General features: G+C 37.8%; 2 protein-coding genes across 2 annotated transcripts; one reads left to right on the top strand and one right to left on the bottom strand.

Moving 5' to 3' along the window:
* Positions 1–1,454: 1,454 nt before the first annotated feature.
* Positions 1,455–12,203, bottom strand: SdhB (Succinate dehydrogenase, subunit B (iron-sulfur)). The gene is made up of 6 exons (XM_067090097.1): positions 12,013–12,203; positions 8,386–8,534; positions 5,510–5,653; positions 4,523–4,718; positions 2,913–3,137; positions 1,455–2,273 (listed from the first exon to the last, which is right to left on the bottom strand). The coding sequence occupies exons 1-6, from the start codon at positions 12,073–12,075 to the stop codon at positions 2,172–2,174; spliced, it is 879 nt and encodes a 292-aa protein (XP_066946198.1). The 5' UTR covers positions 12,076–12,203; the 3' UTR covers positions 1,455–2,171.
* An 8,927-nt stretch (positions 12,204–21,130) lies between these two features.
* On the top strand, positions 21,131–26,237 carry LOC136830945 (uncharacterized). The gene is made up of 7 exons (XM_067090904.1): positions 21,131–21,592; positions 22,109–22,261; positions 22,679–22,816; positions 23,268–23,444; positions 23,663–23,911; positions 24,179–24,262; positions 25,738–26,237. Exons 1-7 carry the CDS (start codon positions 21,569–21,571, stop codon positions 25,900–25,902), a joined length of 990 nt encoding a protein of 329 aa, XP_066947005.1. The 5' UTR covers positions 21,131–21,568; the 3' UTR covers positions 25,903–26,237.
* The last annotated feature ends 986 nt before the right edge of the window (positions 26,238–27,223 follow it).

Raw genomic sequence — 27,223 nt, 5'->3', positions numbered from 1 at the left:
ACACGAAAGTTTCTAAGTCGGGACTGACCCACATTAGCCTCATTACCGAGTCCAAATATCCACACAAACATTTCCATTTATGCAGTGCTAAACCGTCAATCTTTAAATATTGTAAAACCAAGATGGATTTTGGGCAGGAAGTACCAAATTTTTTCCTCTAAAAAGACCATGAAGTCATTTGTCTGGTAGCATTGCAAAATCTAATTAACCCCTCATTCCTTTTGGACATAACCTATGGACAGCAGTGTTTCCACTTTGGGAACCTAAATCACGATGAAATAACAACCAGTGCCTTACACACAAAGGTTTTTCAGTAAACACGATACTGTACTGATTGCTTCTACTTTTGAAGGTCTCGAATATTTACACAAATAATAACGTACATGTTCTTTCGCCTGTACATTCATGTACACAAAATTAAATCGAGCAAAAATTTTTTAAAAAACTAGGTGTGTCCACAAGGCCTATCCTACTGAATTGAGTAGAAACGAGGGCACTGATATAGAAAATGGTTTTCAAAAGGTATGACTACAGAATGTCAAGATTCGTGGAATGGAATACAAAATTAGGGCCTACGAGTTCTTTCAGTGCTGAAAGGGAAATTGAGAGCAAAGGAGGTTTTCAAGGTGTAACAGGAGGAAAACTTGTAGTTGCACTACTATACAATTGTCAGTAAAGGGTGGGAGGTAAGATGGAAGAAAAAGAATAGAGGTAGAGTTAGAGAAATGACAGGGTTTGCCGTTCAGGGCTGATGGGAGGGTGCAGAGGACCTCAAGTCATACCTAGGTGCAGATGGCATAAACTCCGAAGGGGAACAATTAACAAAATCCCTACAACTTCAAGGCACACAAGCATTTAGGCTAGCCCACACAGCCTGTAGTAAGTTTGTGCCAAGTTCACGCCCACCTCAGGGAACTCTAAACCTTTTAGTGAAACACTATACGCCACCATCTGTCAACTAAGCAGAGCAGGTTCGCGAGCACACGTATACCTGGGGAGACATCAACAGCCGTTTGCCTTCTTCCAAGAAGTCTTATTTGGGTGAAGCCCAGGTCTTGAGAGATGTTACAGAGATGCATTGGCAGGACAGAAAATTAGAACCATAGGCGAGTTCCCTTGACAGTGATTTAGCTGCCACACTGCAGATAGTATTAACAGGATGTTTGTTGTGGTCCCAGTTAAATAGCCTGCCACTTACTCCTCAACTTCCCTGAAGTCTCTTCCTATTCAGGTTTGCTGTGGTCCCAGTTGAATGCCCTTTGGTCATTTGCATTTCATCAGTTCCCTGGAGTCTATTCCTATCTACGTCCAGCTTCTTTTTGTTTAGAATAAGATTCTGAATATATGATAATCATCCAGCAATTATAACCTTCATCAGTATTCTAAACTCGTAAGTGAATACAGCCCCCAGTAATCTTTCCAAACATCAGGAATGCTTACGAAATAAAACGCTCTTTGCCTTGTAGTTTAATGATTGGGGTGCACACCCCCAATCAATGGGGGGGAAGGGGCATAATCCCTCTTCAATGTGTATTTACAAGTTAAAATGAACCTCATTCATCCCACAGTGATGCATAAAGAACACTTTCTTTCTGCCAAAAAATATATTTTGGGAAATTAAAAAATACAGCAATATCTACACTATACATTCACACAAAGGAGGACTTTCATTGTCTCCTCTATTGCTCTCTAGTCCTGCCGTGGCTTCGATACTACGGAAATAAGAAAAATAAAAATACACATTTAAAAAAAAATATCAGCCATCAACCTTTCAAGTTCGGGACTGCTAAAACTCACGGAACATTTCAGGTCTGCTAAATGCTTGATGAAACTCAAAGTTAAAAACATTTGAAGATAGTATACATTACTTTTGACTGCATTAATACCCTGATACCAATGGTAAGCTGTAGAGTAAAACATTAATGTGATTGCCTTCCATTTACAAGTTTAAAACTTTCAAATAAAAAAAATAAATTCTTAAAATACATACAACATATACAGTAGTTTTTGGGGGAGCACAGTAACTACCCCCTACACTGTATGTACATAAAAAATTCTAGCTAATCAAGATTCTAAAATAAATTACAATAAAATAGATCAATTTACCCGGATATTCGAGTTCCATATGCGTTCGGTTTGAGAAATGAAAATGAAAATAAAACCCTTAAAAATTAATTAGCAGCACCCAATGCATCGAGACCTGGGTCCCCCTTCTTGGCAATTCCTGACAACAGCTTCTTCACTTCAGCAATGGCTCTACCTGGGTTAAGGCCCTGGAATCAGAGGAAAACTTGATTAGAAAGATAACAGGACTTAAATTCCATCAGAAAACACATGAAATTATACTCTGACAACATACAATCAATTTACTTCCTAATGAGCACCATATTCTTTGGAAGCTTGAATTTCGAGTCAATGGCCCCTGTGGGCTTGTTTCATAAGAATTGGTTTCATCTTCTGAATAATAAAAATAACATTGCATCCAGCAAACCTTATGTCAAGGAAAGGATATATGGAATTTGCATTTTCATAAAATTACAAGCATTACTCTACATGAACAAAGTATCATTAGAAGTTGTCACTGCTCTTTATAAAGCTGTTAAAATGAAAAATGAATACTGTACAGCCAAATATCTACTTGGGAAGAATGATTTTGGTGAGTGAAAAGATTAAAACTACAAAACTACTACAGCAAATGCAGGGGCTAACAGTCCACAAAGGAAAAAAATAGACGCATCTGCCTCTTTTCACCCAACCTGCAAATGCTTTTGAGAACATGTCCTCAAGGCTGGTCCACATTAGTCTATAAACTAGATGATCTTGCTTCACAACATTTAACGAGACAAGACCTCTTCATTGGCACAACAAGAATAGTACCAGCAAAACAAGATACAAATTGCCATTCCTCTCACCTTTGGGCAAGTCTTTGTGCAGTTCATGATAGTGTGGCATCGGTAAACTGAGAAAGGATCGCGCAGTCTTTTCAGACGCTCCTCAGACTTTTCATCTCGGGAGTCGATGATCCAACGGTAGGCCTGCATGAGCACAGCGGGTCCCAGGTACTTGTCTCCGTTCCACCAGTACGAAGGGCAAGAAGTAGAACAGCAAGCGCAAAGGATGCATTCGTAGAGACCATCCTGATAAAAAATAAAAGGGGAAATGACGCATTGCCAACTTTGATTCTGATACTGTATTCCTGGCAAAAGTTTTACATGATGGTAGTGTGCCTTTCAGTGTTAGAATATAATGCTGAAAGCTCTTAACCGAGTTCCTTAAGAACAACCACAGGGTAGCCATTCATTCCGCTTTTCAATATTAATGTCTCTTCTCTTTCCCCATGGGTGTCCAATTTGTTTCTTATTTTCTACATTACTTTCTGCCCACATTCATGAACAAAGCCTCTGACCATGACCTAGGAATGTTTAGATATTTCTACTCAATGGTTTGGTTTCTTTACTTTGTAACAACTCTGCCACAAAGCCCAACATCAGAAAATGTCTGCTATAGATCACAGAAAATCTAATCAAATCCGCCTGTGATAAAAATATATCTGCTTAACCAACGATCTGATTTTATAAAGGATACTTCAGAGTTAATGATTAAAATTATTACTGGTTATCGATACATTAGGTTGGGTTAAAGCCATCAACTTCAGACTTTTTCTCTGCTATAAAACTATGGTGCAGCTTGTAAACCATTTTGCCTTGTTTTCAAAAAACCCTAAAAGCAGAAATGTGCAGAAACCTACACTTACATTGTATGCAAAAATACATCCCAAAAACAGATTTCCCTTGATTCAAAAACAATGAATCCCTAGGAACATGCTAAGTGTAATTGAAGGTTTTCAAGGTATAAGAATGTTTCAATTATATTACATAATTGCATAAAGGGGCAGAGTTTCAGTCTTCACAAACACAGGCATGGTTAAATGTTTCTTATTCACTTATATACTACTACAGGATTAATATACAGTACTGTATATATCTCAATTATCAAACCTACCGAAAAGCCCATATTAAAATATTGAAACTGGTATATGAAATTTAGGCCAAAGGCCAAAACACTGAGAGTAAAGGTTTGAAAGGTGTAACAGGAAGAAAATCTCACAGCTGTACTATGAATAATTTGTTAGGAGAGGGTAAAAAGTAAGCTGGAATAAAGATATGATACAATAAAAAAAAAATTGAAAGGGGTTGCAACTAGGGGCCACAGGGATGCTGCAAAAAGACCTTAAGTAATGCCTAAAGTGCAATGTGTGAGGCACACTGACAGCACTACCCATAGGGGGTAAAATGAGATATTGTACTAGTAGCAAGCAACTTCTGAATAGCAGTCAATATCTTTTTAGACAAATTTAAAAATTCTAGTGAAAAAACAACATCCTACTGACTTCCAAGGTATAATTATTATTATTATGTTTATTACAGTATTATGCTTACTACTTTAACCTGACCACTGGCTACCTTTCATCAAGGTCCCCTTTTCAAACCAGAAATCTACTTCAAACTGACGACAGACTCACCAACTTCTTGCGGTCATCGACAGACTGAAGGTACTGCTTGTCTCCAGGCTGCAGACCATCGTCCCTCTGTAACCAAGGCTGGATTGATCTGTACTGCTCGTAAAAGTTGTTCATGTCGGGGACTAAATCTTTGATCACGTACATGTGAGGTAGAGGGTAGATCTTCGTAGCCTTGGTCAGGTTGGTGTCGATTTTGCTGAAATCAAAGAAGGTTTTCAGAACTTCTGTGATGCACGCAAGGTAATATCAACAGATACTATGTATGTATTGAAGCTGTATTTCAATACAGGCAGTTCCCGGTTTACAACAGGTCTCGCTTATGACGTTCCGAGGTTACGATGCTTTTCAAATATATTCATCAGAAATTATTTCCCGGTTTACAACGCATGGTTTACAACACATGTTCCGGGGTTACGACACGTCATAAGCTGATCCAATGGAAGAAATATGGCTCCAAAATGGCAGAATAATAAAAATTTGGAGGTTTTTAATGAAAAACTCAATAAAAATGCAGTTTACATCATTTTCAATACACCCAAGGCATTAAAAGTAAGATTTTTTTAGGATTTTTGACAATTTTTAACAATTCTTCTGTTTACAACGCAGCGTAAAAACGGAACCCCCGTCATAAACTAGGGACTGCCTGTATCCACAAATGCATGTCTGTTGAATCTAAGAGCAATAACATCAAAACTACATGTCTAACTTGAAGTAAACATGGAAAAACATTTAAATTTCAAGATAGCCTGCCACCACCTCAATGGATTTGATACCAGTTCAAGTCACAGATTAAATATTTATATTTTTACCATGACAAGCAATCATTTTATGCAATGTGTCTGACCCAAAAAAGCTACTTATAATGACAAGTGATAATGCTACAAAATTTGAACCCCCTTTGCCCAAAATTGATTTAGATAAATTTCTTTTAAGGGCAACTTATTATGATGGAAATTACATTGAATTCAACAAACATTACTGCCTTACCTGATACAAGCTAAGGTGTTCACACCACCAATGTTCATAGAACAGGAACCACAGATACCTTCACGGCACGATCTTCGGAAGGTCAGAGAAGGGTCCATCTCGTTCTTGATTTTCAGCAGGGCATCAAGAACCATGGGCCCACAACTGAAGAGTACAGAAAGTTCAGAATTAACAATAGTGCACTGACATAATGCAACAGAACCTATGGCGTGTAAATCTGTCTTCCAAGGTACTACTTAATTTATAAAACTGAGTTCCAAACATCTTCCTTTAGGAATTCTGTATAGGATTTATGCCAAAGGTCAAGCACTGGGACCTATGAGGTCATTCAGCGCTGAAAGGGATACCGACACTAAGGAGGTCTGAAAGGTGTAACAGGAGGAAAATGGAAGAACGAGAATATGAGCAGAGGTACAGTAAAAGGAATGAAAGAGGTTAAAACTAGGGGACAAAGGGACACTGCAAAGAACATCAAGTGATAACTACAATGCACCACATGAGGTGCAGTGATGTACCCCACCCCTGGGGGTTCATCCTACTTTAGGTCATAGGAGAGCTGTTAATCAGCTCAGTGGTCTGGTAAAACTAAGGTATACTTAACTTAATCATATCACTGACAATCTCTGGTCTTGACCCTTTCCGAGATGGGGGGGGGAGAGTTTAAATACCAGTCATTAGTAAAATGCACTATATTCCGGCTTACTGTTTATGAGGTAATCTCCTCATATCCCTTGACGAAACTTTTTTCGTGAAACGTTATTGAGTTTGGTCTTACTTTCAAGGCAAATAATTGTGCTTTATTTTAGCACCTTTAAATATGAAATGACAAACATTGATTTTTGCCTGTTATTACATATGAAAAATTTAAGGAAACTTAGCATGAATTTATTTTCCTAGGACACTATATCAAAGGGTATGTGTGAAACAGATAAATGCTGGAGAGAGAGAGAGAGAGAGAGAGAGAGAGAGAGAGAGAGAGAGAGAGAGAGTTGAACAGGAATCACTTAAATTTTAGTATACCGTGCATGCCATAATTGTACTGCAATAATGTTTTTACAATCATTAATCTAAGGCAAATAGTAAATTATGAAAAATACATACAAATGGCTACTGATATAACTGTATATACCATACATACTGTACTGTAAAGTAAATGGGGCCCACAGAAAATGCAAACATTGAGGGAGTCTAGTAAACATGTTCTTAAAATTTCTCGTTGCAACTGTACTTACACATCATTAACTATAAACATATGTACACTTACATACAATACCTTTGTGTTTGATAAGAGTAGGCCAGTTACTTGATCATGAATACATAGTTTTGGTGGGCTAGGGTACTGTGATGAAGTTCTTGAATGACATATTTTTCCTTCTGTCATAATTTTATTGTAATGTGTTTAATGTAAACATAATAAAAAACATAAATCACTCTTATTTCTTTGGATGCTATACAATATCACAAATTTTTCAAGTGTTTTGCATTTATCTGAGGTATAAGAATCAGCATTTTATAAAATAGTGGTGGTCGTCAGCAGGAGCTGGAATCGGTCACTGAAACTTGGTACAGTAATGAGGTAGTTACCTAGTGGTCAGTGAGCAAATAATGGTACCATAACCAAGTGCTTTTCATTCAGCATCAGAGACTTAGCAGGATGACTGAGGTAGGATTACGGTTAGGTATATCCATGATTCAAAATTAAAAAAGTGTTTGTAACAGCAAGTAAGTACGGGTCCCCAACCCCCACAACTTATCCACTTATCACCAGTTAACTAAACTTGCTAACTACCTTCTTACCAAGTTTCAACAACTTATGCCAGCTTGCACTGAGGAATACTTCCATACGAACAGCAATGGTCTGCATATTCCCACAGGAACACATTTACAATTCATTGTATATTTCCAAGGGTAAGCCACGGTTACAGAAGGATTTTTATGTCTTGCAGAAGTACCATAGTCTAGGCTAGCCTGGTCACTCACCCATTTTCACATTTTGGATGCATAAGTGCAAATGATCAAGCAGTCACATTGCGTACAATGCCAAGTCCTTGCTTATTTAGATGAAGTTCATTTGCCTTTGAAATAAGCTGGAACTGACAGCCCAACAGTCTAGATCTACCACAAAGCAAGCTACTCAAACATAGAAGTACTTCAATATTCCTAATATGATGAGGAAACTTAAGTATATCTAATTCTATTACAAACTTACTATTCTTATTGCTAATGATTTGACCGAATCGTACAGAAACTGGGCAACTATGTTGGAAGATATTCAAGAAAACGAAAGCAAAAAAAAAAACAATATAACAGGGGATGAAGAACGAGTGCCTACAGTCTGCCTGGGATAGCATGCTGTATGTGGTCCCTACATGGACTGCAGACTTACTAAAATTTTCTAATAGGCTTAACTGAAAGTGAGCATCAAATATGGCAAGCTTATCAATAATTGTAGCCTACAATAAACACAAAATAATCTAATGAGAAATGAGTAATTCCACTAACAGGATCATTGTCACAAAAAAGACAAAAAGCCAAATTTTCTCAACAAGGTAGAACAATATGCTTGTTTATACATTATTGCTGTAAATAATAATAATAATAATAATAATAATAATAATAATAATAATAATAATAATAATAATAATAAACAAAGAAAAAAACAAACAACTTCAAACAATGTACAATATTCAACACCTAATTTTTCTTGACATTCTCATTTTACCTAAGATCGATCCCCAAGCCTCTGACATGGCAACAAGATCCGGCAGCAGTTGGGGGCAGACACTACCGCCACCTCCTTAACTAGGAGCCTTAGGCACTCGGCCAGCCGGATGAGAAAAAGAAGCAAAAAACCACCGGGTTTTCGGGAGACTTACGCATTGAGATCTACTTCGTACGTCTGCATGTGGGGCTTGTCTCCCTGCTTCTCGGGGTCCCATCGGTAGACTGTGAATTTCTTCAGTCGCTTCTCCCGCACGGATTCCACTTGCTCCGCTGGTGCCGCCGCTGTACTCTGGGAACGTATCTGAAAGACGTCAATTGCTTCAGTAAAGGTGGGTACATGGAAGTTTTCCCAATTTACTGGTGGATCTTTCACGACTGTATTTTGTGTTCAGTTGATTGATAATGGTTTACTGAATGTCATTCATTCGGTTCGCAATCATCTCCCTAGTTACTCAAATTTGCGTACTTAAATCTTTTGTGTGCACAAATATAGCAGGAGGCAAAATTCCCCTTCATTTGATACTCAATTTACAAGGAATGGATTCTCACCAACCCATAAAACCACCCATCATAATGCTTCGCAAAACAATTGCCAGCAATAATCACAATGCAAACAAGTAGACATGGAATGTACAAAAGGGGCCATCAACTTGCTAAGTCAGCTTACATAGAATACAATTATTATGCATAAAAGGAAGAAAGTTCCAAAAAGAATATGAATATTTCAAGCTAACTATGAGTTTATCATTCTTAACCAATGGATATAGTTGCATACAGTGTCTACAGTAGGGACATTCACAACCTACCATCAATTATCAAGGCCAGAAACACCCAACATCTTAGCAGTTTTTTCTGCAAATTTAGAAGGGCCACTCTGGTATCATTAGAGAACCCGTACTCAATTTACATTATTTCTGCACTTATTTTACAAATTATCTCATCGATATGTACTGTACTGCTTTTCTTCTCAGCCACCCCCCCTGGAAATTACAATATAACAGTTATCGAGACATTGATATCGTGCCAAGATTAAACCTCATCATTGCTGCCTCCATACTTATCAACAACATTTCTAGGCATTGCCACTAGCCAGGTAGGCCATTCTACCAAAAATCAGGTTTGACTGCACCCTAGGTTAGGTTAGGTTGTCAAGAAACTTCACTTAAAAACAATATCTCCCGGCAGAACCCTTCCTAAGAATTACCACTAATTGCCAGTTGCTTGCCTCCAATCCCATTTGGGTAGCCATATAATTCTCGGTAAATTTTAGGAATACAGTATATAGTATAAGAATTTTTATGCTGGTATTCAACTGATTAAATATTCAATGTTACCAAAATGGAAACACATGTATACAGCACTTCACCTAACTACTGACAGGGTCTCAGGAATTACTGATTTCTGTCAAGTGAAAAGGTATATACCTCATGGAAGGAAAGTAAAGTAATGCTAAAGAAAAGTTCTGTGGGACGCTGTGTTTAGTACCAGTCCCTCGGAGATAAACGCAAAAACATATACTGTACAAAAGTTGGTAAATTTCTCAAATGACCTCACATTTATTGGGTTATACTGTATAAGGTTATACTGTATAATGGACATCTTTTCTACATTGTTCAGTCATGGAATTTTACTAATAAGTGACACCTCCTTGTGGAGCTCTACTGTAGAACTGCAAAAATATGTCCATATTGAAGAGATTTTAATGAAATGACATAAATGACTGACTGACCTTCAAATTTAGCCTAACCTGTTCAGCTTCACGGATTCACACACTTCGCTACAGATAAAATGCAACAACACAGGCAACAAATTTTTTAAAAATTAAACAGTACGTTTATGTATACATGATAACCCTGAATGCTACTTTCAGTGGTAGTTCTAAGGACGAGTTCTGCACGGAGGATGCGATCAAATCCGAAAGTTATAGGTCTATGATAGGCAAACCCTATGCCACAGTAAACTACACACACCACAAAACAAATGCAAGGCATGAGGAAAAGTGTAACATAGCCTAATGATGAATTATGTAAAAAAAAAAACGGTAAAAGTATAGAACAGCTCTGCACGGACTATTACCCTGGAAATTGATTTTTCCTATGATTTTAAGAGTTGCTGAAGAAGGAGGAGGTGTTTATTGTCGGTCGATTATTATTACCCTCATATCTACCCAACATGGTTAATTGGGGACCTTTTGGGAACGTGGGGTTTAAGGTGGGGGAAATCACTGGGAGATAGACCGGATTGTCATGTTGTTGTTATGGAATAGTTCTGCACATGCGCAAGTCATCAGGCAGCCATATGTTCAAGAAGGGATTGGCTAAGGAAACCTATTCTAAAAGGAACCATACTAACCTAACATACCCTAACCTAACCTAACCTAGCAGGCGGTGTTACTTAGCCTGGGGCCTCTGCCACCAGACCCCCCAGTGAAGGAAAACTCCACTTTTTACCAAAAGTTTCCCTGTAACACTGTGTATGCATGATAGCAAAAATATAATAAATTCTAAGGATAATTACAGGTTAATTACAGTCGACTGACAAAATATAACGGTAAATTCATGATAAGCGACCAAAATACTACAGGGAAAGTCAATTTCCAAAGTAATACCTAATTCGACCAAATAAATAAATAAATAAACCCACCGGTAAAACTTTACTTTAGTTGCGTGGCCTGAATCCCGCCAGTCGCCAACCGGGGCAGGTTACGGTCTTTTTGGAGGGTCCAAGAAGGGCGAAGCCCTCCCGGCCAGGTCAGGGCACGTCGCCCTAAGTTAGGCTAAGTGGGTAAGATCTGGTTCGGTCAAGACTTAGCATTCTAGGAAAGGTTATGGTCGAAGACCGGCTGGAATCAGGCTGCGCAACTAAACTGAAGTCTTACCAACCCACCACTAACAAGCCCGAGGTCTGCGCCAGGCTGAAGCAACGCGGAAGGGTAGGCCAGCAGGCTGGGCCCACCTCGAAAGGCCACACTCATACAATTTTAGGCAACAATCTCGAACGCATTCACAATAAGACCATCAGAAGCATAAATAAAAAAAAAAAGGAAGAGGAATTTATTAATGTCGCCATTCACTTAAGCATAGCCCCCTGTGGCCACCCCCCCCCCTCAGACAAAGCACAGGCCTCAGACCTCAGTACAGACACAGACACTATCTTTGCAACAACCCAGAACAGATTTCACAAAAGGACCGTCAGAAGAGTAAATTAATAAAAAAAGTAAATTAACAGAATTATATATATGATTTAATCATCCAAATAGCCCTAGCCAACCCCCTCCCCACCCCCAGGGGACGTATGGCTAAGGCCACAGACAGACTGACAGACAGAATTTACGCAACAGCCTTCAGACACATTCCACAAAAGGGCCGTCAGAAGCTTAAATTAATCATTAAAATAGGTATTTCTCCCTAAAAATGTAATAAGAATACAGGAGGAACATTTCTCGTCATCCTAATAGGCCTGCACGCCCCCTAGGGGGTTGGCATAAGGCCACACAGACAAGACAGACATGACAGACAGACACACGGACAATTGACGCAACCACCCGAAAAAAAAATATTTTACAAACGGACCAAAGAAGCTTAAATTAATAATCAATAATTAACGGGAACATAATAATCTCGCCATCTAAACGGACCTACCGGCCAACCCCCAAAAATAGGCGCCGCCCCCCGCCCCCTAAAAGACATAGGCCTTCGGGGGGAGACCATCAGCTGATTGCGTATACCAGGGGAGGAGGGGGTCGCCACCCCCTCACCAGTATTTCGCCCAATACTCACAGCAATGAGACGGCAGGCGGTGCCGAATTTCCCCGGGGTTAAAGCCCTCGTGACACTGGCCATAATAAACACTCGGACGGGTTCTCTCTGGGGGTGGAAAGGTCGCAGCTCCGCCTTTTAGGTGTTGGCGTCCGGCGATTTAGGTAACAACTGCACGTAACGGGACGTCGGGTGGGCGGAGCCTAAGCCGTGACGTAGGAGGCTACAGCCTGCTTCAGAATGAATCGCCAGGCGATTTCACCTGTTCGTTAATCTATTTCCGGTCCTGTTCCTCAATCTTCGCCTTTAATTTTTAATATTATATAAATAAAAAATCTAAATAAGCATATTCATAATTTTTCCATACCCGATATAACAAACATTACCCAAATTACGTAAGCCTTCGTTGAAGCTTCTCTGACACCCTGTTGCTCCCTTACCGTTTACGTCACCACGGTAGGGTTGTGTAAATCATAGACATCATGTGCACAATAAACATCACCACGGGAAGTGTTATGAAATCGGAAATTTGCATGATTTTATCATGATGAACATTCGGAAGGTATCTTAACGTATATTTCTTCAATAAGACGTCAATAAGCGATTAATTGCTGAGATTATTTCTATATAGGTCCATCTACTGTGGGTTACGTAAGGAAGATTAATGCGCAACAGTGAAGCAATTCCATCATAAATATTTTTTTCAATTTATTTGTTGGCATCTTAACTTGCACTGTACATTCCCTTTTATTATTCCAATTTTAGTGAGTCAATGATAATATAAAAGCATGGACGGCCAAAACACTTTCCAGGTTACGTAAACTCTTGCAGAGATGAAAGTAAAAGTTGAAATTTTAGGCTTCGTCAGGAAAGATGGCGGCAGGTTACAAGCAATCTTTCCTACGTTATATAAAAATTTAACGATATATCTATGATTCAAAATACAGCATCCAGCTGTTATTATTACTATATTACGCAATACTATTGCAGTTTCTTTGAGTACGTAATTGGTGTATATATATATATATATATATATATATATATATATATATATATATATATATATATATATATATAATATAAATCACGCATATATATGCACAAAATCACAATCATATATATATATATATATATATATATATATATATATATATATATAGCTGAGAGGGTATACAGGTGGCTGCTATCAACTGAGGCAAACAGGACCAAGGGCAGAGGAAGACGTCCATAATAACGGCATAACTTTATTTGTGCTTACGTTTCAAGACATCTGTCTCATTATCAAAGCTGGAATAAGTAAAATATAAATATAAAATCAGACTCATACTTAAAATTACAATCAAAATATTAAAAAGTTATACAAAAGAAAGACAAAATTAAGAAGACCGTTACCGTTTGTACGGAGTATAAAAAGTAGAGTGACATAAACAAAGAATTCCAGGCCGGGGTAAACTCACGTCAGGTACAGAGTTGTTGAGGTAGTTTGGTTGTTCAATCTTGGTACTAGTAGTTTAATAAAAAGAGATTTCAAAGATAGGAAGCGAAGAACTGGGGACTTTGGAAAGTATTTTAAAATTTCTATAATTAATTTCTGTTTTACATCTTTTGGCGTGTTCTCGAATATTTGAAAACTCTGGATTAGATAATTTGACTCCAGTTCTATAACTGACCCCTATGACAATCAATTCGCACTTTCAGTAGGCGACGTGAGGCGCCACGTATTTCCCTGACTACATCGAGGGCAAGCAAATAAATAGACGATGCTTGATGTCATAAAGGGCTAATTTTGTCTTTTGTACTGGAATAATGATTTGATATTAAGAGGATTGACCGGAATCAATTTACAATTAATGGCAGGTGCATACTGTTGAATTAGGTTATTCAAAGTGTTGTAAAAGACTTATCGTGGATCATAGGGAGACTGGCGAAAAATGTCATCTTAGGAACTGTAGGTATTTGTAATTTAGGTATATATTTATCATTCAGAAATTTATTTAAATAGGTATAAAAAGTCTGGAAGGGTAACAATTGTCTCGAAAACAATGATTCCACATCCAGACTAACCATATACAAATCTGAGTCTTGTATTAAAATTCTGTTCTTGAATTGCTCTGAGTTCTGTACAGAGTAATCATTATTAGTTAGATTAGATAAAAGAGGGACAACAAATTTTGCTAATTTATAATTTTGGAGTATCGTAAGAAGTCAGAATAGGTCGTATGGGTAAGCCAGCTTTATGTACTTTAGGTAAACCATACAAAGTTCCATATGACGAGCCAGTACTAAGTAAAGATTGGTAAGTATCATTATCAATAACCTTTTGATCCGCTAATTGTTTTAAGAATCTATTAACCCTGTCCTCATTTCGAAAGATTGTGGAGAAATTAAGCGTCACCTAATTTCTTGAATTTAGATTCATCACTTAGAATAGTTTCAACTTTTTGTATGTACTCAGTTCTGTTCATCAACACCACACACCTTTACCTTTATCCGGTTTTGTTATAATTATATTTTTCATTCTTCCCTAGGTTTTTCAGGATTTGTAAATCCTCTTTCTTAAAGAATGGAGTCCATCTTGTGGTAAGGTTATTAAACGTTTTGTGCGCTAGTTGTGATAAGTGAGAACAGAAATTCTTCCGTTTTGGAAACCAGTTGAGAACTTACAAGTCTAGAGAACAACAATTCCAGAGAACCGAAAAACTTACAGTACGAAGGTTTAAAGCAAAGGTAAACAGAAGTCAAGACCAAACGACAACAAGAAATTTTCACGTGGAGACAATTTGTAGTCGGAGAAGTTAAAAATAGTATTGTTATCGTTTTGAAGTTTGGGAATACTAATACCAAGATTATACAATTTTCTTTTGTGAGTACCCTGGACTGTTGAAACAAAGGCAGAAATACTTTTATTGAATAACATCTTAAAAACAGCACAATCTAAAATGTTAAGTTTGAGGTAACGTCAGTTAGTAAAGTTTGATAATTACAGGATAATTTCTTAATTACATTGTTTTTGTGATTGATTTCCATGTCTAAGAGTCTGTTAGTGGCTTCGTGGTAAAACGGAGTATGGTACAGCGAAGCTTTATACAATTTAAATTTTATAAAATTTGGAATGACATAGTTCATTTTACAAAACAGTAGGAAGTCAAGATCCAGCTCGGCTTTCTTCAGACGACGACAGCTCCTTTCAAGGGTTCTGCAGGAGTTCAATACGGCAGGAGAGTAACGGTCGCGAATGAAATGATGAAAACTTCGATAACGGCGAGCACGGACCTTGAACAGGAACAAGACAGCCAAGCACATGAAGAAACGCCATACCGAAGGTGCAGAAGGGCCATCAAACGAAGGAACCAGACGATGGATACCACTTATTCCTTAATACAGCTGAGAGGGTATACAGGTGGCTGCTATCAACCGAGGCAAACAGGACCAAGGGCAGAGGAAGACGTCCATAATAACGGCATAACTTTATTTGTGCTTACGTTTCAAGACATCTGTCTCATTATCAAAGCTGGAATAAGTAAAATATAAAATATAAATCAGACTCATACTTAAAATTACAATCAAAATATTAAAAAAAGTTATACAAAAGAAAGACAAAATTAAGAAGACCGTTACCGTTTGTACGGAGTATAAAAAGTAGAGTGACATAAACAAAGAATTCCAGGCCGGGGTAAACTCTCGTCAGGTACAGAGTTGTTGAGGTAGTTTGGTTGTTCAATCTTGGTACTAGTAGTTTAATAAAAAGAGATTCATTCGCGACCGTTACTCTCCTGCCGTATTGAACTCCTGCAGAACCCTTGAAAGGAGCTGTCGTCGTCTGAAGAAAGCCGAGCTGGATCTTGACTTCCTACTGTTTTGTAAAATGAACTATGTCATTCCAAATTTTATAAAATTTAAATTGTATAAAGCTTCGCTGTACCATACTCCGTTTTACCACGAAGCCACTAACAGACTCTTAGACATGAAATCAATCACAAAAACAATGTAATTAGAAATTATCCTGTAATTATCAAACTTTACTAACTGACGTTACCTCAAACTTAACATTTTTAGATTGTGCTGTTTTAAGATGTTATTCAATAAAAGTATTTCTGCCTTTGTTTCAACAGTCCAGGGTACTCACAAAAGAAAATTGTATAATCTTGGTATTAGTATTCCCAAACTTCAAAACGATAACAATACTATTTTTAACTTCTCCGACTACAAATTGTCTCCACGTGAAAATTTCTTGTTGTCGTTTGGTCTTGACTTCTGTTTACCTTGCTTTAAACCTTCGTACTGTAAGTTTTTCGGTTCTCTGGAATTGTTGTTCTCTAGACTTGTAAGTTCTCAACTGGTTTCCAAAACGGAAGAATTTCGTTCTCACTTATCACAACTAGCGCACAAAACGTTTAATAACCTTACCACAAGATGGACTCCATTCTTTAAGAAAGAGGATTTACAAATCCTGAAAAACCTAGGGAAGAATGAAAATATAATTATAACAAAACCGGATAAAGGTAAAGGTGTGGTGTTGATGAACAGAACTGAGTACATACAAAAAGTTGAAACTATTCTAAGTGATGAATCTAAATTCAAGAAATTAGGTGACGCTAATTTCTCCACAATCTTTCGAAATGAGGACAGGGTTAATAGATTCTTAAAACAATTAGCGGATCAAAAGGTTATTGATAATGATACTTACCAATCTTTACTTAGTACTGGCTCGTCATATGGAACTTTGTATGGTTTACCTAAAGTACATAAAGCTGGCTTACCCATACGACCTATTCTGACTTCTTACGATACTCCAAATTATAAATTAGCAAAATTTGTTGTCCCTCTTTTATCTAATCTAACTAATAATGATTACTCTGTACAGAACTCAGAGCAATTCAAGAACAGAATTTTAATACAAGACTCAGATTTGTACATGGTTAGTCTGGATGTGGAATCATTGTTTTCGAGACAATTGTTACCCTTCCAGACTTTTTTATACCTATTTAAATAAATTTCTGAATGATAAATATATACCTAAATTACAAATACCTACAGTTCCTAAGATGACATTTTTCGCCAGTCTCCCTATGATCCACGATAAGTCTTTTTACAACACTTTGAATAACCTAATTCAACAGTATGCACCTGCCATTAATTGTAAATTGATTCCGGTCAATCCTCTTAATATCAAATCATTATTCCAGTACAAAGACAAAATTAGCCCTCTTATGACATCAAGCATCGTCTATTTATTTGCTTGCCCCCGATGTAGTCAGGGGAAATACGTGGGCGCCTCACGTCGCCTACTGAAAGTGCGAATTGATTGTCATAGGGGGGTCAGTTATAGAACTGGAGTCAAATTATCTAATCCAGAGTTTTCAAATATTCGAGAACACGCCAAAAGATGTAAAACAGAAATTAATTATAGAAATTTTAAAATACTTTCCAAAGTCCCCAGTTCTTCGCTTCCTATCTTTGAATCTCTTTTTATTAAACTACTAGTACCAAGATTGAACAACCAAACTACCTCAACAACTCTGTACCTGACGTGAGTTTACCCCGGCCTGGAATTCTTTGTTTATGTCACTCTACTTTTATACTCCGTACAAACGGTAACGGTCTTCTTAATTTTGTCTTTCTTTTGTATAACTTTTTTAATATTTTGATTGTAATTTTAAGTATGAGTCTGATTTTATATTTATATTTTACTTATTCCAGCTTTGATAATGAGACAGATGTCTTGAAACGTAAGCACAAATAAAAGTTATGCCGTTATTATGGACGTCTTCCTCTGCCCTTGGTCCCTATATATATATATATATATATATATATATATATATATATATAAGTATGAAGAACCTTGACTTATTCCTGGGTCTCACAGAATTATTTTAGTGCCAAATTTTCTAAGTAGACTCTACAATAGGCCTACCAGATCCACTACTTGCCAAGAGTGGACATAACAATGACTTGGCGTTTCACTGGTCCAAAGTCCAGTTTCGTCAAGAAGTAAAGAGAAAAAATAAGAGATTCGTCTTCTATTCTATTTCCTGTAGAGGTTCTTACACTAAAAGGGTTAACTATAAAGGCGTATGCCCTACAGGGTACTTTGAATGGCTTCACTGCGTCCATGCAACTCCGCACAAACTCTTCCTGGACATTTGTTTATTTATCTAAATTCTTGAGGTGTGTCAGTCTCTAGCTAAGTTTATTTATTCTTGTTGCTATTATTTATGTATTTATTTATCTATTTCTTTATTTATTCATCTATTTATTTATTTATTCTCTAAAGCAAGGCTCGGATTATACCCATCAGCAACATATTTTGACATTCACTTTTTAAATGTCAAAACGGTTGAATGTGGCACGCCCAAGGCCCATCAATGAAATGCCCTAATGCCTCTCAGTGAAATGTCCAAATGTTCTAAGGTGACCCGTTCAAATGTCCATCACTAGAATGCCCAAATTGCCCAAATACCCTTCAGATACATTCCTTATGCCCGTCCATGAAATGCCCAAACGTCCGTCGATGAAATTCCCAAATATACGTAGCTGAGATTCCCAAATGTTCGTAGTTGAAATGCCAAAATTTTCTTAGTTGAAATGCCCACCTGTCAGTCGGTGAAATGCCCGAATGTTCTTGGTTGAAATGCCCAAACGTCCGTCGGCGAAATGCCCAAATGTTCGTAGTTAAAATGCCCAAAGTCTGTCGGTGAAATGCCCAAGTGTTTGTAGTTGAAATGCTCAAATGTTCGTAGTTGAAATGCCCAAATGTTCGTAGTTGAAATGCCCAAATGTTCGTAATTGAAACGTCCTAATACCCATTTCACCAAAATATTACGGAACAGCTAGAGTAGTCAAATCACGAGAGAGAGAGAGAGGGAGAGAGAGAGAGAGAGAGAGAGAGAGAGAGAGAGAGAGAGAGAGAAATGTAGCTTTGTTTATGCAAGTAAACATTTCTTGTATTGTGTATAACACGTAACTAATCCTAATGGCACATCAAGGGGAAAACGGTTTAAAAATAGGCCTATGTATTTTTTATTCTAGAAAAACAAACAAGTAGAAATAAATCCTCTATAGGTTTTCCCGTTCTAGAACTTGTGTAGAAAGATTTTTTTTCATCCTCTATAAGTTTTCCTGTTCTAAAACTTGTATACGAAGGAAAAATATAATTAGTTTTCATTTTTTGTACATGAAGCCACTTGTGTGTGTGTGTGTTTTGGCAATGCCCAGTTTTCTAACAATATTGTTTTTCTCTTAATTTTTTGACTGAGCTACAAAATGTGCAAATGGACTAGGCTGTTAAAATTAAGCATTGAATTGCTATCAAAATGCCAAAACATCTATTTTTGAAAGACTGTGTTTACAATGTAATAATTAGTAGTGATGTTTCTCAGCAACGGTGGTTCAAACTTTTAAAGTATTTCAAACCTAAATGGACAACTGTGAATAGCAATAAGACTAACTTCACAAAAAGATATTCCCATTAGTTAATGTTGTGCAACATCCAAGCTTCTCAGAACTGTTGGTTAGAAAACTTTGGCTGAAAAACTTTCAAGTTTATCATAAAAAAATAACTTTAGGTGATGAGAAGGCATAGGCCTATACACACGAAGAAGCAATGGCGCTCAGGTAATCACTAGTAGCTGCAGATACTAGGAAAAAGATCCAATTGTGACTGGAAAATCTCAGATCAGAGAGCAGAAGTGGAGCTCCAAGCTGTAACTCACTGTACAGCTAAAAGAATTCCGCAAATCATAGATCATAAGCTTAGGATTAAGCCCCTCAGAAAATGGTAAAGATATCTGGCCTTAGGAAACAGTCTCTTTCTTATTAAGCATCTTCACAAAATCCAGAAAGTCTAAGGGCGTCATTTGGAGAAGCATGAAACCATCTTCACCGCTCTCGTGTCGACCAAGAAGATTTAAGTTTTTCAAAGAAACTAACAAAATTTTAGTTTCAAACTTAAGACCTACTGAAGTAACCCACGGTTTGTTAGCATATACTACAGTAAAGTTGCCACAGAACTGTCACCAGTCACAAAATCGATGCAGAGTCTCCAAAAAACATTAAAAAAACTAAAGCATTAAATCATGATTTATCTACCCTTCACGCATGGATTAACTGCATGGAATGTTGCTTACGTATAGCTTGCAACATGTCTTCTTCTTCTTCTTCGTTTAACGTGCTTTTTCCCATTTTTCATATGGGGTAAGCACGATGTATATGTAAAAAAGATCCAGTTTATCTGTCAAAAAGGTTTCGTGATCAAGTAGGTCTAATCACTGGTACGCCAAATCCATCCGGTTTTGGTACATCTAAAGCAGGATTAATAGAGTATATATAGGTGGCAACACCGGCCTCAGGTCTTCCAAGAATTCAGTTTGCGCCTGAAATTACCGGTCTTGATCCTTTCCTTCATTCAAAAGCTTTGTGTGATTATGCAATCCAGTCATCCGGCCTCGCACTGTTGTGAATAATTTAAAGTTTTGCTCAGAAACAGCCGAGATGTTTGTACTTACGGGCTGCTGAATAGCAAGAGCCCGTGCCAGCACAAGGCTGGCTAAATCTAAATCCATCCATCCATGTTTGTATAAGCCCGAAGCTTACACATCGAATAGGCCTATCAATTCCCGGAGCTTCTGCAAGTTTCCTTAGAAAAGCATCTAATAAGGAGTACTCTTTGAATTATATTTTAAAAATGCCACAGTGACGTCAGCAAGGTTTTGTATTTATTTACTCTGATGAACTGATTCAGCAACGTTCGTTTTATTTTATATTACTCTTGTATTTATCAGTAAAATAATATCACCTTTCATGTTCAGTGAAAAATGCCAATTTGTCCTTATATTGTCATTGCACAAAAGTAAAATCTGTTTCATCCCATATTTTTGTTATTAAAAGTAAATAGACTGAATTCTGTGTGGATATAATTTTCGAACACACACGCACACACACATACACACTGAAAGAATAAATAAATCGCTTCTGTGATTATAAAATGACCGTTTAAACAAAAATATAGAAATCTTTAGAGGAAAATCACGAATTTAAGAGTGATACGAAATAAAAAAAAGAAGAAGAAAGGAATCATTCTTATCCAAGAGGATTCTGCTATATATGAGGTGGCCTGGTAGCGAACCCTACCAAGAGGGCCACCCCACAGGGAAGGCCGAATGACGTGGGATCGAAGACGGAAAAAAATCCTAAAAGAAAAACTCCCACTGCAAATTTCCCACATTTTTTTAAAAGACGATTCAGATACTATAACGATGTACCTTTCAAACGACCTGTTTCTTCGTTACATCGAAAGGGACGATGATAGTCGCTACAGAGAATTTTTAACCTATTTCGAACGAGGAAAAAGTCATTCACAATCGCCCCGAAGCGTCTGGGCGAGTTCCACGCGTCAGCTTGGAAAACTGAGCGAAAATCCGCTCAGTTATCCTCAGTTCCTCTGAGAATTTCGACGAATATCTGGCGTTACTTTGGATTCGTTTCGTTTTAACGAATATTTGGTGTCGTTACAGTGGAGTTGTCTAGTTTTTTTTTCTTAATCCGTTAGCGAGCGTGGTGAATTTTTTTCAATTGAAATATGAGAACACACGACGATACTAAGGTAGAGGATATTGAATTTATCATCTTTTATTTAGTTCATATGCCCGAGTAATATATATATATATATATATATATATATATATATATATATATATATATATATATATATATATATATGCATGTATACATATGTATAAGCAGTCTATTTGCTTTTATACGTTAGTAATTATCACTGTACTTTATTATATATATATATATATATATATATATATATATATATATATATATATATATATATATATATATATATATATATATATATATATATATATATATCTCAGGAATGCATAACAGCGTCAGTGTCTACATATTAATGACCTTTGTAGGTCAGTTTGTAGTGACCACGACATTATTTAAGAGTCCTGGGTCTGAATCAGATGTAAGTTAGAAATTTGTAAGGGGTGAATGCTCCTTCAGTCCTTGGGCTTAGGGGTACAACATGTAAATCGCTCCTTCACAGGAAATGGGCATAGCATACGCACTTTAAATTAAGATCAGTTGAATTTTCACCCAACAGACCAATTCATGGTGGCACCAATGGTTGGCGAAGAGACTCATTGCCGTGTTGGTACTGGTGGTAATAGCGGGGGCCATAGGATACTTCTTCGCGTTCCCTTCTGCGGATTACGAGGTCTTCCAGAGCCCGGGCTTTGACGAGAAGCTAAAAGAGGTGCGTAAAGCGTGTGAGTAGGCTACGCATTCACATGATAAATGTGTTATTTATGTGGTCATCATTCATTAGTGTCTTTTATTCATGTGGTTTTCCTTTATTTACCTTTTGGGAAATATTTAAGTTCCATGGGACGTTGGGAAAAGTGTTGTCAAGTAGTCTACCCAATAGGCCAGTCTCACCTAGTCTAACTTAACCAGTTTTCTTTAGTCTAAATTATCCTTATATACTTTATTACAGTTTGTTACATTTCCCAATTTTATCATATACTATTCCTAAATAACCTCATTTTACCTAACATAACCTAACCTCACCATTGTCCACAGAGGTCTCTACACCTCCAGGAACCCACAGATATGCACACGCACCCAGTCTGGTTTTACATATCACATTTTTCTTTCCTGTGTTCATTCCCAGGTGTGCCAAAGTCCTGCGCTCCCAATGTTAGAGTACAGAGGTGTACAGAGCTTCTTCCAGTATTTAACGCATCCGGATTCAGATTACTGCTACTCGTGGGTCGAATTTGGTGGAGAGAAGATACCCATCCCTTCACAGGTACGAATTAGTATGTCTCGTTTGAAATTTTTTCTCATTTGTCTTGAAAAGCAATGAAGATATTATTGTTCATCATCAGTGTAATTTGTCCGTTAGGAGTTACTCCTGAGTTGCAAAATCTGACCTGCTCAGAGTTCAATTTGTTTTGTGCATTCGTCTGAGAAGTTTGGTTCTTACTTTAATTTCTAGAATTCTGGACGTCAGTTAAGCTTATTGTCAAAGTTTGCTTAAAATATTGAGCCCCTATAGTCTAGAGTTAGATGGTTCAAGCACAAACCCTTGGTTTTGTCATCACTGAGAGAAAGATATCTGTCAAATAAATAAACAGGCATTAATACAGTGTCTAGGAGAAAGATTCAGAAATTCGCTTTTAGAACCCAATGGAAAAACAGTGTGACAAGGGACTTTGTGTCTAAAGCATATTTTTAACAAAGTACGGACCCCTTTCCAGAGTGAACGCGAGTGTGCGGACGAGGTGAGAAAGAGCAAATATGCCTGTTTCAACGACGAGTATAAGATGACCCATGACCCGTGCCTGATCTACAGCTTCGACAAAGATTACGATAATCAGTTCGAGAGAGACATGGACATGTTCAGCTGCGAGGTACACGCCTTTGATATCAACAAGGTAAGGTGTCTGCTTAATGGAGAAAAGCAATTCAGCGCCATCATAATCTTCCTGTTTGTCAGTGAGTTTTTGCTGAAAGTCATTTTATAATATTCACTACACACCAATGGCAATGAGGTCATTCCTTGTGCCGTTTCAGTAACTAGACTTAGGAAAGCAACAATCTTTGTGCCACTCCTTTACGAATAAAAGGCTAATGGTTGAAAATATTCTTCCAGGTGAAAGAAGCTGAGCACGTCCAGCGGACCGAGTTCTGGAAGGAACACGCCTGGACCATTGGAGAGTACCCTTACGACAAACCCCAAGATGGCGGTGGCGTGGAGAGAAGGAGGTCGCTTGATTACATCACCACGGCTCTGAAACACAGAAACCGGGAAATCAAACTACTGAAGAGTGATATGGAGGGTCGAGAGTGGATCCTTTTGCGGCAAATCATCACTCATTCGCAGACCATCGATATTAAACAGGTACTGTACAAGACGAAAATCTCATCTGTGGTTTCTCTGGGTGTCCTGACAGGTCTTGTGAATGCGGAGTGAATTGTGAAGTGGATGCCTTGCCAAGTCTTATGAGTGCAGAGTGAATCTTGGAATGGATGAATTATACATAATGGACGAATTCTTTTCAATATATTCATAGCTGCATCAATGCCATTATGTTATAGTGCCATCATATCACTGGTTATGGTGATCTGATCTTATTTCATAGCATTATGAACTTTGTCTTCTGTGCAGATAGCTGTCCGCCTTCACATCCCAACCAGCGTCAATGTGATGTCAGGAGAATCTCGCCATGAGTATTTCGGCAAACTTTTCCAGGTAAAGGGGGCCATCTGGAATTCAACTCACTCATAATACCTGTTCCTCTTCCATGCCCAAGCAAGGACACTCAGTCTTCATCTATAAACAGTCCTTTAACAACTGGAAGATCTGCCTCTTTTATCCATTTTTCTCATCGTCAGTACCAAGTTTTCCAGGGATGATTTTCCTGACCTCTAAATCTCTCAATATCCAAGTTTTCCAGCAATGATTTTCTTGGCCTCTAAATCTCTCAATACCAAGTTTTCCAGCGATGATTTTCCTGACCTCTAAATCTCTCAATGCCAAGTTTTCCAGCAATGATTTTCCTGACCTCTAAATCTCTCAATACCAAGTTTTCCAGTGATGATTTTCCTGACCTCTAAATCTCTCAATACCAAGTTTTCCAGCAATGGTTTTCCTGACCTCTAAATCTCTCAATGCCAAGTTTTCCAGCAATGATTTTCCTGACCTCTGAATCTCTCAATACCAAGTTTTCCAGCGATGATTTTCCTGACCTCTAAATCTCTTGCTACAATTTGCACCCAAGTTTTGTTTTCAGAAGTGAAGTTTGCCACTGACAGACACACTTAAGAGTCTTGAATCTTCCCCTTTTGAAGCCATCTGCTAAAAGGAAGTCTCTCAACGTCCACCTCTCCCTAACAATTCCCTCCATACAAGGCCAGCTCACAGGCCTTCGTATGACCCATTAAATTCAATTTTTCACAACTCTGATCTCTTGGTACTCTCTGTTAGAGAGGTTACAGCATCAACTACTGAAGCACATGTGAACTCCTCTGTTTGAATTACCTGTTGCTTTTGTGGCATCTGGTTGAAGGAACAGGCATAATTAGGGCGTTTCATCTGCCGTTTCCTTCTGTAAACAGGACTGATGCAAAGGCAATTTTGTCTGATCATCAGTCACACTCATATCTCTTTTGAAGGCCCCTTTTTTCTCGCTGCTACAATACTCTTCTAATTGTTTTTAGCAGTAGTACTCCAGTAACCCCCAAAAGTCCTAACTTTATTTGTCATGCTGCAACTGTCCACATTTGCTCTGTGGAATTTGGTAATCCTTAGCTTGCATAGTTCAGGGAGTTCTACTTTTGTCTGTTGCCTGCAAAGGTTTGAAATTTCCATCTCACATTTGTTTTCCCTTGGTCTTAAGATCTTCCAGTTCAACGCTATCTTTGTGGATTAGACAGGGGTATGATAAAGTCTTACAAAACGACCCAGTCAGAAATTTACACCAGACCCCAACTAAGCACCATCACCAGAGGATTTAACCTCCTAACTTAGCATCCCCTAAACTAACCTAACCAAGGACACAGCATATTGCAAATTCAAACATAAAGCAAATTCCAAACACTGGGCTGTTTTCTGAAAAAAAAAAAAAAAAACATTAATGTAGCCATTCTACCAGCCTATATAACCATGCTGTTGCGACTGTACCTTTAGACTCAATATCACTAAGACCTTTCCTTCCTTCCTCACAGGTATTTCAAGGGCTGAACTGCGCCGGTTACAAGTACGTTCTGGGGCGACCGATTCGATACTACAAAGGAACCCTTCGCATACCGGAGATGACCAACAGGACGTTTTACCCAGCATACGAGGTCAACTGGGTCAAGACCTCTGAAACACCCTTGAACGAGCAGTGACGCGCAATGGGAAATGTAATGAGCTTTCACATTCAGCTCCTGGAGTTAAATTTCTCAATACAAAATGCGCAATTTAGTTTAACAGTTCGATGTTACTGCAAAATATGAATTCATCAGATTAGCCTACATGAATCACAAGAATATATAAGGTGAAGTGTATTATTCAAAGTCTCCATTAATATTCTTTCATTCTTAGCATATATATGCAGTAACCATATATAGAGAAAGCTCTGTAGGCCCATGTGCGCGCGCTCTTAACTCAGGGCGAAAGTCGAGTGCTATAAGAACAATCGCCTGAATCTTTCAATATACTTTATAAAAATATAATTAAAACATTAACAACTGTATTTATATTTTCATCCTCAACAACAACACAGATATACCAACGAATGAGTGGGAAAAATAACTGACAGTTAATGTTATGAAATGTTGTCGGTAGAAAAAAAAAAAAAAGCTTTTAAGGCCCAAGAAAACTGTGACCAGCAAAGTAATGGTCTTTAGTGGTCACCAGATCAAAAGAGCAAATTTAGCTGTCACAGAAACTGAAGGTCATTATTGACCATTATAACAATGGCCCTTAGTACTACTGAACAGTGACCTTAATGAGAGAGAGAGAGTAGAGTAGAGTTTCACAAGCAGAGAGAGAAAGAGAGAGAGTAGAGTAGAGTTTCACAAGCAGAGAGAGAGAGAGTAGAGGAGTTCCACAAGCAGGGAGAGAGAGAGATGCACAATAAAAAATCCCCTTTCTTTTCTAACAAAACTCTTGGGTAGTCCACAAATAGACCTACCCGGTCTATAACAAAGGAAGTTTCAGTCAGAAACTAATTTACTTTTAACTAAGCCCTTTGTTGAACTAAGCCTAGCTAAAATAAAAGTATTTGTCAACTTGTATGCCATATTTTGTCGCACTGAATGCACACGGGCCAATATGATTCAGTACTGATAAAAACTAAATGGGAAAGTTGACGTGATGCTGTAATCGTTGGTTACAGTTAACACAGACTTAACTTTGCTACCATAGTATGGTATCTACCGAGTTATTCGCGACCTACCAAAAATTAGGATGCTATCTACCAGACAACCCAATTAAGGCTCATGTCAATTACTTCCTCAAACTATATACAGAACTATTTGATCCCCCAGGGGCTAGTACTAAACACGGCGAAACAGTGTCTCTGTTTTGCCGTGTTTAGTACTAGCCCCTGGGGGATTTAAATGTAGAAGGTAGATGCTGGATATGCATTCGGGTCGCTTCGGCCGTAAGCACGTTTACGTGCAAAATGGGTGCCGTGTTTAGTACCAGCCCCTTGGGGATGTACGT

This window comes from Macrobrachium rosenbergii, chromosome 47 (genome assembly GCF_040412425.1).
Source record: "Macrobrachium rosenbergii isolate ZJJX-2024 chromosome 47, ASM4041242v1, whole genome shotgun sequence".
Taxonomy (NCBI): domain Eukaryota; kingdom Metazoa; phylum Arthropoda; class Malacostraca; order Decapoda; family Palaemonidae; genus Macrobrachium; species Macrobrachium rosenbergii.
The sequence above is the reverse complement of the archived record's forward strand: the minus strand, read 5'-3'. Positions and strand labels throughout refer to the sequence as shown.

Bases quoted from the DNA above. Each gene is read 5' to 3' on its own strand.
- LOC136830945 (XM_067090904.1), top strand. From the start codon at position 21,569: ATGAGAACACACGACGATACTAAG. The intron at 22,262-22,678 runs GTGCGTAAAGCG...GTTCATTCCCAG, and splicing joins TTGACGAGAAGCTAAAAGAG to GTGTGCCAAAGTCCTGCGCT. The intron at 23,912-24,178 runs GTACTGTACAAG...TCTTCTGTGCAG, and splicing joins AGACCATCGATATTAAACAG to ATAGCTGTCCGCCTTCACAT.
- SdhB (XM_067090097.1), bottom strand. From the start codon at position 12,075: ATGGCCAGTGTCACGAGGGCTTTAACCCCGGGGAAATTCGGCACCGCC. The intron at 5,654-8,385 runs GTAAGTCTCCCG...TGTACTCTTCAG, and splicing joins TACGAAGTAGATCTCAATGC to TTGTGGGCCCATGGTTCTTG. The intron at 4,719-5,509 runs GTAAGGCAGTAA...CTTTGATTTCAG, and splicing joins AACACCTTAGCTTGTATCAG to CAAAATCGACACCAACCTGA.